Source organism: Ammospiza nelsoni, chromosome 13 (genome assembly GCF_027579445.1).
Source record: "Ammospiza nelsoni isolate bAmmNel1 chromosome 13, bAmmNel1.pri, whole genome shotgun sequence".
Taxonomy (NCBI): domain Eukaryota; kingdom Metazoa; phylum Chordata; class Aves; order Passeriformes; family Passerellidae; genus Ammospiza; species Ammospiza nelsoni.
This window is the reverse complement of record NC_080645.1, coordinates 11,561,040-11,574,078: the sequence shown is the minus strand read 5'-3', so window position 1 is coordinate 11,574,078 and position 13,039 is coordinate 11,561,040. Positions and strand designations below refer to the sequence as shown.

Sequence of the window (13,039 nt, the reverse complement as noted above, 5' to 3'; positions counted from 1 at the left end):
GCCAGGATGCTGCTCCTAACTTCACAGAGTAAAAACATAAAAATAGGATTTTACAAAAGAAACAAGCACAAAAGGTCCTTGAAGATTAGTCATCACTGCAACTAACAAGTTTGTTAAACCTTTTAACATTGCCTTGTCAGCAGACAGAGCCAGTTGTGTTGAAGTTAAAGAGTTACACAGCAAGAAAACAAACTAGATATGGTAAAGAATCTAGAGAAAACTACTTACCTAATCTCTTCCTCTGTGGGAAATCCAGGTAAGAGAAAGATGGACACACTTCAACTGTTTACATTTTTTTCCATCTCCTGTAAGTTTGTAACTGAAACAAGTCTCTACTTCAAAGAACATCTTTAGAACCAACTAGTGCTCTGCAAAGTAATAAAACTTCCTACAAAACTTACACTGACCTGATGGAAAGCTAGTCATTAGGAACTTCTCATGGATAAAATCCAATTTTTGAAAATGCCCTTATTCTACTGGATTGCAATTCACTTTTATAACTGCAACACAAAATAAATATGAGTTATTAGCTTACTATATTAAAATCCTGAACAATTCTTTTACCTTCATGCTCTCAGGTGATAGGATACTTGTAAGCTAATCTGTTATTAAAAATGCTGAATTGGTCAAAATTTGAAATTCCCATTCCTTGACAAATTCTGAAATGTAAATTAATTCCAAATACTGTTAGTGGCAGTATAATTGAACACACATTCTGTAACCTATTCAGTTCTACATATGACTACCACTCATGCACTTTCATGCAGCATACACACTAAAAAGAAACCTCTCAAATTTTTATTCTCATCACTTGACAACCTACTCTTAACCTAATGCAATGTAAGTAAAAGCATCAAGCTAAATGTTTACCTTATTTTGTTGTTAGAATTGTACTTCATTTGAAGTTGCTTTGAAAGAGTTTTACACTGGAAACAAGAAAATAAACACTGATACCAATTAGAATATCAGCTTGTTCCAATATCTTTATGTTGATGTCTAAATTTCTTTTCTGGCATATTGAAAACTGCTTCTACTCCAATTAACACCGATCAAAGTTTCAAACATGAAATTTTCATTATGGCATCAAACAATGAACAAATGAACAAGAAAACAAGTTGTTTCAATTACAGTAGTATCTGTTTTAATGCTATTTAATCCACTAAGTAGGTACAAAACAAACACTGATACAAAGACGTAAATGAAAGTAAAAAGAAAACCACATAACCTGAGTTGTGCCTCTCTAAACAGTCTGACAGAGCTGCCAGAGCTCAGTAAGAGTGCTTGACTCCAAGGGCTGCTGCTGTTCAGAAATCTGACAACCTGGGGACTGTGCATTTGCAGCAGGGCAGGGCAGCACCAGCCCTGCAGCTCTGGAAGCCTGAGCTCCCACTGCCAAGGCTGCCACAGACCCTCAGAGTCCACTGGGGATTTGAGGAATTGAGAGCTGACAAAACAAACATGCAAGACCTGGCAGAAAAAATGAATCAAGCCAGTTCCAACAAAAATCAACGTGCTTAATTTGTGTTTGCATTTCCCACTCAATCAGTGTTTTCTCCCAGAAAATTACTAATCCAGCTCAGCTACATCTTCTAAGGAAAAATAGCTCCAACAAAAAAAATCTGACCACAGCTACTCTTTTTATTATGTATTCTGTAGTGATTCTGTGAGAGTCTTTTTACACTACACTGAGAATTCAATGCTAACTCAATACCAAACAAATTAATGAAGCGCTAATAAAAGATGTTGGCATAAAAACTAAATATATTTATGGAAAATAAAAGGTCAAGACCTGATTCCATAAAGATACAACAATATTGTTCAACAAGATGTTGAGATCCTCGTGTTTTACAGTTATGGAGACCTGGTAATATAGGAAATATTGAAAGTATTTCTAAGTTGCAGAAACAATCAAAACACTGACATTATACAGAACTGGAAAGAATAATATTGTAAACATTGATGAGCTTATAACCATCAGCATTGGAAGGCTGTAAGCAGAAAATCAGAAGAGCAAAAAAGACAACCTACTTCTCTAAAATCAAATCCTCTTGGATGCACTGGGTGCAAAACTTTAACACAAAGAGACATTTATCAACACTTCAGTTACAAAACCACACTCATAAGTACAAACAGGATCCATTTCTTCCAGGTTATGAATAAGCAGGTCATTGCTTTCGGGATATACAATGACAACCCTGAGCACAGATGGGAGGGCGCTGCTGGCACACAGACAGGGACTGCAGGACATCTCTCCACGATGCTCCACTGCCATGGCAGGCACCTGGAACTCCCTCTAAAGCTCAAAACCCCAACCTGAGCAATGCGAAACCAGAAGAATTTCAAGTAGCGACTTTTAATTTTTTTTAAATTATAGAAAAATCAATTTATTTACTGGAAAGATCTTGTTTTGTTTTCCTATTTCCAAACTTTACAGAAAATCTACAAACTTTCAATTGTAAGTGTATTTATGAAAAAAATCTTAGTATTCGACAAAAAAATTATTGTCCATAGATATCAAAATAACTTTTAGCCTAAATATATAAAATATTTCTATCTACCCACATCAATCAAATCTTCCACAGAATTTGCAGAGATTTTAAAACACCATAATTTTTACTTAGTTAACTTACTGAATAAAAGAAACAAAATCAACTAACGAGTTATGAATAAACTCAGCAGCTTTCATTTTTGTTAATTTATAGCTCCCTGAAATTAAAGGACTCACTTTTTTACCCCTCCATAAGCAAAATTTATGTTAAAGTAAAAAAGTTTTAAGCATACTACAATAAATCCTCATACCCAGTATTACTACTTCAAGTTCATGTTTAGGTTTCTTTAACTTAAAATCTTACTGAAAAAATATTTCTCTACAGCAGCAATGGAAAATACCCCAACACATCTACCATTGACAAATAGGACAGAAAGAAGTTCATGAAGAAAATTACACTTTTACCATTCAGGAAATCTCTTCTATTCAATTTGCTAAGCCAGTTGATGTTTAACGTCTAGGAAAATGCAAATAATATGACTTCAGTTGTACATTAAGTAACAAAGTGACACTGAGTTTCAAAACTAATAACAAAACCAATAAAATAATGCACGTGGGATTTTTATAAACTATTATTTTTATATCACAGTCCTTAGCCAAAACCTACTGAAGTCAATGCAAATTCTTCCCCTGTTCTGAAGCAAACATCATAGGACTTTTGGAAGAAGAAAAAACCCCATTGTGAGTGATGAAACATAACAGAAAATTTGCTAATTCAAATCAAGGTTCTAAATTCTAATCTTATGTTTGCAAAACCCAAGAGTCTTTAAAAAAAATCCAAGCCTTTGTTCAAGCATTTTTAGGGGAACAAAAAACAAACAAGAAAATCCTCATGTTTGCTCTTAAATAAAAATAAAAATGGGGCAGGTACCTTAAACTAAAAATTAAATATTTAATGAAGCTTCAACTGCACTTTTACCACCACCCCCCCTAAATGCTGTATGCAATTCATTTTTAAATAAGCAAGAACCTGTAAAGTCTGTCAGACAAGAGTTGTTTTAATGCAAAGTGTCCACTCTTCCCAGCTAGAGAAATGTTGGCAACTCCTCCATAAAACACAATTTAATACTACAGCAAGCCTAGACAAAATGCATATATTTCTAAGTAAATACAGTAATACTTCTATCCAAAACCAACTGAAAATGATCTTTCCAAAGAAAGAAGAGTAGTAAAATCAGCATAAAGCAAAGCAACTCCATATAGGATAAATAACACTATAAAAATGGTGATCCCAACCACAGTGAAACATTTTGCAGGACAGAAAACATGCACATGCATTTTCTGAAGAAAGATATTTGACATATTTTTATTTTCTTGGCTCTTAATCGGGGAATTAATTATACCAATGTTTAAATCTAGTTAGAGAACAACTGCTAAGCCAGCTGCAGTAAACACAGGAATTTTGTACAGGTTTTGGAGGAAATAAAGATAAGACTGCAATACAAAAGGTACCAGAGTGCATTCAGAAGCACGTGACGAGTCTAGAACAAAATGCAGGTGTGCTTATGTCCATACACACAGGGAACACAGGAGAGCTTCAGGGACTCCAGGGACTTTTGTGACTGGTCAGGTGCCACCACTCACCTTCACAGCTGTAACTGTACACAGCCACTGCTGACCTTTCCACCAGGTTCTCATCATGGTGCCAGCTCACTGCCATGCTCCCCATTCCAAAGTAAGGCTCCTGTTTCAAGTACAGCATTTGTAGTGGATCCATATAATTTAATAAAGTCAAATTATAAGATGTTCTGTTCTTTATACTTCTGTCATCCTCTGATACACAAACACTGCTTTGATCTTTTGAAACAGACTCTTGCTCTGTAAGAGAAGCAGCAAAACTTTGCTTCCTATCTACTACAGTAGTATCTTTAATTTCTTTGTTCTCAAGCAAATTTTGTCCTTGTAATGCCTGGACTGTTTCAATATGCAAGTAGTCATTAAGTCTCTTTAATGCTTTACAAGCATCATGTATCTGAGGACTGCAATATTTTATGTCATAACTTTCTGTAGGCCAAGGAACTGTAAATAATCTTGTATTCAAGTACTTATAAGTGCAGCCTGGGTTTCCAATTAATATACGAGACACTGGAGTAAGGAAATCTTTTCCTTTGATCCTCACAAGATCTTGAAAGAAACAGTTGTGCTCTCGCAGGGCCAGAAAGCTTTCCTGTACCATTTGGTGGAGATCTTCAGGTACTGTATCAGATTTCCTGAAAATCAGCTTGGAATACTTGCTCTTCCACTAAAGGAGAAAAAAAAAAAAACCCAAACAGCAATAAGAGGAAAATAATTATTCTTTTTACAGGAGTCAAGATAGTTCAAGACTAGGCAAAGCTGTCAAGTTAACAAGAATAAGTCTAGAATGTGGTGAAGATATGGATGTCATATCTTGTTACTTTATTTTCGTATATCAGGATATTGCACAAGCTGTGGATATGTACCAGTGGTTTAAACTAGAGCAAATCTCCAAGTAAATTAATACAAAGACTCTAGAACAGTTCAGCAGAACATACAGCTCAGCTGATGAATCTGTAGATAATGCCACTTTAAAGTATATAAACAACAGAATATCCAGCAGTCAAAAAGCGATTCCTCTTTTTGTAATGGTTGCAAAGACCCTTCAACAGTTTCATTCTGATGTACAGAAATCTAGAGGGCTACATGATACACTCAAATAGCTTTATCTAACAATACTTTTCAGGGGAAAAAATAACAAAATCAAAATGTACATTTTTTAAAAATACGCTGCTAACATTCTCGTGCTTTCTATTTTTACATTCCTCAGTACCAGCCAATTATCTCTCATTTTATATAAAAGCTCTCTTTTGATAACAGAAAATGTCCAAAGTTATTGCTTCCCCAGCTCCCTACCTCTAGTGTCCTTTTCCCTCATATCCTCTTGTGACCACACCAGCCCTGGTATCAGCTGGAGTCAGAACCCAGCAGTGTGTGGAGGCAGCAACTCCCAGCAAGGTACAACTCTGTAATCAGCAGCTTCTTGCTTTGCATGCACAGTGCTGCTTCCCACTCCAGGAGGGCTTGGATAATTTTATTTTGTTAATCTGGTTTTCTAAGGAAGGGAGTATCACATAATCACACCTTTTATTGGTTGCCTGTAAATCTGCTTTAACTACTGCTGAGACTGTTTGGCAAACTGGACAAAGGCTGGGGAATAACTTCTTTTAGAGAGTGGGTTCTTACATATTTCATTAAAATTAATAGATAAATAAAAGAAACAGATGCACACTAGTGCCCTACTAAGGAGGGGCTGTAATGTGAGTGTATCAGGCATCAATTATCATTTGTGAAGCTCCTGAGGACTCACCACACCTATTTCCTTTTGTCCAGAAATTATTTGGGAGTTTGGAGAAACGGTAGGTACTGATGGTGATGTGGGGACACATATTAAGGTAGACTGAAATCTGAAGGCATTAGGCAATGGTCAAAAGCACATGGATGCATAAAAGTGATCTGCCAAAACTTTTATTAGTCTAATAGCTTATGTTCAAAGTGCTCTTAAAAAGATAAATAAAAGTCACCGGCACAAAACACCACACTGACCTACAACCCATCTGTGAGCCCCTTCTGGCACAACTCAAACCCACTTTACCAGCACTATCTACTTCCAAGTCTCATTTGAACCTGCCTTTCAGGAAATTAATTTTAAAATCCAAAGAACGTGCCCTTAAAAAATACAAACCAGGCAGTAAGAATTCACATTTTCCACTGCATGAAAACAGACTTTTGCATCATAATGCACTGTTATCCTATAACACTGAAGAGCTGGCTTTATAGGATCATTTGTTTCTACTAAAAAGGAGAACATAAAAGGAAGCCTATTTTAAAAATAATGATTACATATAATAAATCTTGGTTTATCTATAAACCTCGCCACTATTCCTTGTAAATTTTTACAGTGAAGCTAACTCCTTTTCTTTATACAATCTTATAGTTCCAAAAACCAGCTTCCTAGAGAGAGGAAAATGAACCCCTGTAACAGCATCTACAGACAATAATTTCTGACAATTGTATTTACATGCTTAGCTTCAAACACCAAAGCTTGAAAACAGTCCCAGATCTGTGTGAAGGTCCCTCTACAACCCCAGAGCACAGGATCACAGCTTTCATTCAAAGAAATGAATCCAAATTTGATAAGCTGCATTCACCTGAGCTTGTCAAAAGCCTGAAATTATTCCTTTAGAGGTCCTGAACTGCCCCTTTTGCTTCTATCAGTGCTGTGTATCTCCTGCCTATGAACAGTACAATGAAAAAAGTCCCTAAAAACAACAACTAATGAAATTAGTAAGTGTAAATTTAGGACTTGGAGCTATAGGCTACAGTCAGATGTGAAGGTACAGGCTGATGTGAATCAAATATTCTTTCATAATGTTACTTAAGAATGCCAGAATATTCTATGTTGTGACATATAAAGATTATTCTTTATTATTTCTTTCATTATGCAAATGCCCTGTATGAAAGAAAGAGCTCTAACAGTTCTATAGCAGTACCCCAGTATTTCTTTAAATAATTCTGTATACATACTCATACCACATTACATATGCTATTGTAGTGTATTAAAACAGTCACTAATTGTATATATTTTAAACCATTAATATGAAAATATAAATACACTGAATTTCTGACATTAATCACACACACGAAATTCCCAACAATTATTAGAAACAGAAGGAGGGAAATAACAATATGACGTAAGGCAATGAAATCCCTGAAAACATGCACTACAAAGGAAGAACACAGATTTTACAAAGGAAACAACATTGTATTCCCCTCCTGAGCTGCAGAGGTAATGCCTTGCACATTTTGCTGCCAGCCAAGTCAGAGGCCTGTTACCTTTGGGTTGTGCTTTAAGATCACATGCTTAAGAACTATTTTATCATTAAGGTATCTCAAAAGAAATCAGGAAGTGGAAACACATTTCTGACACATCACATGAAAAGAGCCTGGTCTTCCATAAATCCCCCAGCAGTGCCTGTGCTGTGCCCTCCATGAGGAAAGAATTACAGGATCAGAACACGGGGTGACTGCTGGGCTCACACTGGACACCTTGTTGTTCTGGGGGGTGGGGAAGGGCAGTGATCATGTACTCTGTGTTGTAACTCTGACAGCCAGTACTAAAGGTCAGCTCACTGCTCACTCTGAAAGAAGTGGCAGCATTACAGGCAACTACAGTACAGAAAAAAAACCAACCACATTTGATGTTCAAATCTTTTTGTGACTATTGCACAAGATTTTAAATATGCTTTCGCTTTTTGATGGTGATACTCAACACAGAGAACCACCCTATGGACTTGAGTGACAGAATAAAGTTAGGAATCAGCAACAAGGACCCTTGATAAGCAAACTGCCATGTGCATCATGAAATTATAGTCTGTACTTCAAATATTTGTGAACCACCTTGTTACAGCCCCCTTCTTGTTCTATACTGGCTTTAAACATTGCATTGTTTCAGCTGATGGCTTGGGGCCCATTTCCAAAATCCTTTATCAGGAAAAACACATGGAAAGAGGATGTCAGTGGAAGTTTTGCTTGTGATGGAATTTGTTACTTCTGTTCAGGCTGTACACTTCCATACCCAACAGGATAAGACAGTTTTTTTGTTTGCATCCTACCTAACTTTTCCAACATGTTCAAAGAGTACTGTTTCATAAGATAGAGATCCTTCAAGGAATAGGGCAGGTCTGTCCAGGAAAGACAGACTATAAAACTAAACTGTATGTGAAATTTTACTTTGCTGATTTGTTGTCTTCAAGCTCTCACCCTTCTTTTCCTCTCCAGCTGTAGTGCATTTAAGCATCCTTGAACTTGCAATTTCTACAGCTGTGATTCTATGAACATTTCATAACCACCACAGACTTCAAAAGGTGTTTGTGATGCTTATGATTAGCCTATATACTTAAAAATATCTAGCATCACATATACACTACATAAAAAGTATAATCCTATTTTTGCAAAAAGAATCTATCGAAAATTTATTAAGGATTGAACAGGTGTGATTTTACTGCTTATCTTGTTCCCATTGTCTTCTGTACTTATGGGTCACTGACCCTGAGCAAATGAGATCCCACCTTCTCTTTTCACATCAGCTCCAGGAGAAGCTGAATTTACAAAGATGTGAAAAAGAAAAAGATGCTGGGCACAGCAGCTCTTGGCAGCATCAGAGAAGAGAACAAACAGGAGAGGATGTAACAGGACTAGGATGGAGGAAAAGTCAGCTGCCCACTTCTTACAAGGGGGAAGAATTTCTTCATGAGCATTAAGTTTAAGACTGAAAAGAATGTGTTGGGGATTTTGTGTATAAAAAGAAGAAATAATAAAATCCATCTGTTGTTACTCTTATAAATTCTCCCAGCTCTTCTACACTTGCACATCTTTGAGCCATGTATCAACACAAGGCAGGCACCACTCCTGTGTTGTGTAATGTGAGCATGGTCACTGGAGCTCTTCAAACAGCCCGGTTATTCCTCATGCTTTTTCTCTCACCATGATCAAATTTGATCTGATTGAACCTAGCTGATCTAGAAAGATCCAAGACAGATGCAGAAAATTCTATTTATTCACTATATTCTTGCATACACTCACTTGGTTTACTGCTCATGTGGCTACTGGGCCTGATCCTTCTGTTTGGTTTCATTTGAGGCATTCCATTTCCAGTTTGTTTTGCAAGCCAAGAATTAACAATTCCTTATTGCTGGAAAGTAGAATTAAGCTCCTCATACTTGAAATTTCTACATTAATATTCCCCCTATTTTGCCAAACAGGAGCTACAAAGATCTCTTCACCACTCTCACCCTAAATTTTTAATTTTATTAAAAAATAAATTAAAAGAATGGTGACGTATTTTGCTTCAGCAAAGCATGAAAAACTGTGATTAAATGTTATACATTACTTGTAGTGAGGGCACACACATAAAAATAAAGTTCAGCAAGTTCTCATTTGGGAACATCTCAGTTCTAGAGATCTTATTTCACTCCACCTGGAAGTGCATTATCAGCTATCAGGATACCTTTTTTCATATCAGATTTCAGTGTCTCTGAAGGAAGATTTATTTGTTGCTCAGTGCAAACAGCCATTTTAGTTTAAAATTATTTAAAAGAAATACGTTACCAGCTGGTGGAAATCAGCGTCGGCTGGTGTCAGATATGGAAGTCTGTTCTCCCCAAGTTCTTCAAGAAGTTTTTTCTTCTGTTTTGGAGGAGCAAAATTCAAACAGAAAATTACACGTAAAAACCAAGATATAAACAGAGAAGTATAAAAGTAGTTGTATTTCAATGGCAAAACCAGGTGCAATTACTTCTCTTACTACCTTCAAATCTGGAAAATTAAATAAGTAAAACAAAAAAAAAAATAAGGGGGACTTCTCTCGTTACAAAGCAGTAATTCAGTTTAGACAGTTTTAGAGCCCATGAGTTCTTTTACTCCCAGGTTCTTTTATAGGTATCAGTCCTTGTTACACTGATCCAAATTCATCTCTGCCTTATGTTCTTCAGACCTATGCCTACTTTACAACTACACACTCATTTCTTGTTTCCTTCCATGTTCTTTTTTACTTCAATTTGTGCAGCCAATGGGTAAAAAGCTCATATTTCATCAAAGGGCTCAATGACCACTTCATTAAAACAATAAGGCTCAATGTTGGGGGTACTCTAAAATATTTCCTGCAATAGTTTATGAAAGAAAAGGAAAGCACAATCTACTGTAGCCCAAAGCCCTCACAGCCTGACCATATTTAAAACGCCATCCTGAAGAACTGCCATCCCAGAGACAGCATAAATCCAGTCTGATGTTGGGAGTGCACAAAGAACCAGCTGCTGTAAAAACAGGTTTCCTCTGTTCCCTCATTCTCTGAACTCCATTTTTACTTCTTGTTTAGACTGAGAGCATCTCCACCAATATTTACTCAATGTGATCACTAATAAATTGCTAAGATAAAAGCCTGATGCCTCTCCAAATTGTATTGTTCAGGTTTTTATCAATCAAAATAGATTTTTTGTGGCACTATACAATTAACTGTGTTAATAATTTGCCAAGTGCAAGTGGTGTGTGGAACATGCCACCAGAATCTCTGGAATAAAACAATCCTGATCCATGACAGATCCATTCATCCTTATCTACTCACAGACTAACTCAACACTAATTCAATTAAAGTATAGCTTAACCACAGTGTCAAAATTATTACAGTGGAAGTTCTGACCTAGAAGATTAATAAACTCCTTCCTCTACTTCTTCTTTCTTTTAGATTGTGAGGATTGCTTTTTACAAACTTTGATTATTAACAAATTTCAACTTACTTGCAACTCAAAGACCATAAAACTGTATCTGCCATAATGCTTAAATATACAACAGGACTCAAATTCTTATTTTGATTGCAATATTTTCAACTACATAAACACTAGCACAAGAAACAACTCAATATTTTTATGTTGTAAGAGAAAGAACAGATGGAAATGGAACGCTGTTTTAAAAGTAATATTAAGGGTATAATACAAAGGGAAACAATAAGTAAATAAAAAGGTATGACTAACACTTTCATGAAACCAAGTTCAAAACAAGGTGAAACCAGATCTTTCCTCTTCAGACACTACTATTTAAAAAAGGAAGATAAAACATTTCATGTATTAACTAACTCCTGGCTTATAGCAAACACATCAACAAGGAAAGCTGAACTATGGAGTATAACTGTGCATTCTGTGACAATGAATTCCTTTTACTCAAATTTAAGCATCGAGAAAGGCAACAGAGGCTTAAAGTCAGGTGGAAGTGTAGAGGATGTTAAGGTTCACAGATCAGTCGAACTACAATCAGAGCAGGTGGCTCCCACTCATCTCCACACTCACAATTCTTAACAAGCCTGAGAAGAGCAGCACTGACAGTTTTGAACTAGTGCTGTAATTTCTTTATGTCCTCAGTTTTGTTTGGGGACAGGTTGTTGGGATGTTGACATGAAGTCATTGGTGAAACCCAGCAGATTGTAACTTCAGATTAAGTTGGCAAAAACGACACACTGATTTCCTGCATTTTCTAAAACAATTACACTCCTCTATTACCAAAAGATTGCCAGAATTTTATTAACATGAAATGGCTGAAACATTAGACTGGCTTTGCTATCTGTAAGATAAACCATATTAAACTGCAGGGAAAAAAATAAGATATTTTAACATGGACTCAAATCAGTGGGAAGAAAAAAAAAAAGGCAGGAAGAAGAGAGATTCTGACAATTTCTTTGTCAAGTCTCAGGCTCTTAGCAAAAAGCACACAACATTAAAATCCACTCTTGTGTATAGGTAGTAGTAGTTCACATTTGATTGTCAGATCTGGCTAAGTGCTGCTCTTCAGCTTGAAGTGCAGACTAATACACACAGCTGGGTGGTAGAACATGCTGCTCATCTCTTATGCAAGAAGCTGTCACACAGATGTCAAAAACATCAAGCTACTCACAAATACCTCCAAAAAGTAGGGAAAAAAAAAAAAAAAAGAAAAACTGAATATCTGGCTATACCAGCTGGCTGATGTGAAAGTCTAAGCAGTGTTACATAAGCATTGTCTATTGGTTCTCCAAACACATAACCCCCCCAGTAAAAACTAAAAAAATGCCTTTACTTGAAGGTGTCAGGCTTCTTAAAAAGCATTTTTCTAAATCTGACTTTTAGATGTCCAGTTTTAAAGTGCAAAATGCACATCCTGCAGACATTAATCTCTGCTCATTCATTAATAATAAATAAGATTATTGAGACAGTTGTAAAATTCAGCAAGTGTAATATTAATAATTGGAATCTCTCAATCACTATACATGTAATTGTTTATTTTTCCTGGCAAGAGAAGTGGTGCCTTGTTTGTCACAGAGCAAGAGAAGTAACAGAAGCACAGCAAAGAGGTGAGGGTGCAGAGAGGATGGTGTGGCAGCTTCGGAACATCATCTCCACCCCCAGCCTACAACAGCCCCTCTGCACCAACTCCTCTCATCAGAAGTTCTTAAAACATTGCCCATTTTTTCATCTTAAAAAGTTTGCTAACTGTCTGTGGCAGTTTTTACACTTCTGAGACTACTTGAGACCAGAACTAGTAAAACAATTGGTTTTTTTGTTGTTGTTGTTTTTAATGCAGCCCAATGCTTTCGCAGAAATTTCAGGGACAGATCATAAAAGAAGAACCATTATTCAAAGCATAAGAAAGTATAATCTCCTACTCCAACAGTTTTCCCCAACAGTCTTTTATTTTCCAAAAGGTTACCAGGTTTAGAATGCCTGGGAATGCCTATTATCATGAAAAAAAGATCTGAATCACAGTTCAGATGCAAACCTTTGGTTTCCCAAAAATCTCTCCTTCCTATTACCTTTTTTTACCCACATAAGAATGTCCATTAGGGCTTGTGTTTCTCTTTCATTCTTTTCTTTAATCAACTCTAGTAAAACATTGATTTCTTTCAAATCCTGCATGAAGCAAAGGGTCAGTGCTCTAAAATGCTTAATAAAC

The 13,039-nt window shown here is 36.3% G+C and overlaps 1 protein-coding gene across 1 annotated transcript in view; it reads right to left on the bottom strand.

Annotated features, from left to right (window-relative positions):
- The window catches only part of FTO (FTO alpha-ketoglutarate dependent dioxygenase), a 222,354-nt gene that overhangs the window by 172,821 nt on the left and 36,494 nt on the right, over nt 1-13,039 (bottom strand). The window contains exons 2-3 of the mRNA XM_059481337.1: nt 9,674-9,751; nt 4,133-4,790 (exon numbers count right to left, since the gene is read on the bottom strand). Coding sequence (XP_059337320.1) covers nt 4,133-4,790; nt 9,674-9,751 — 736 coding nt within the window. The remainder of the gene's footprint in view (nt 1-4,132; nt 4,791-9,673; nt 9,752-13,039) is intronic.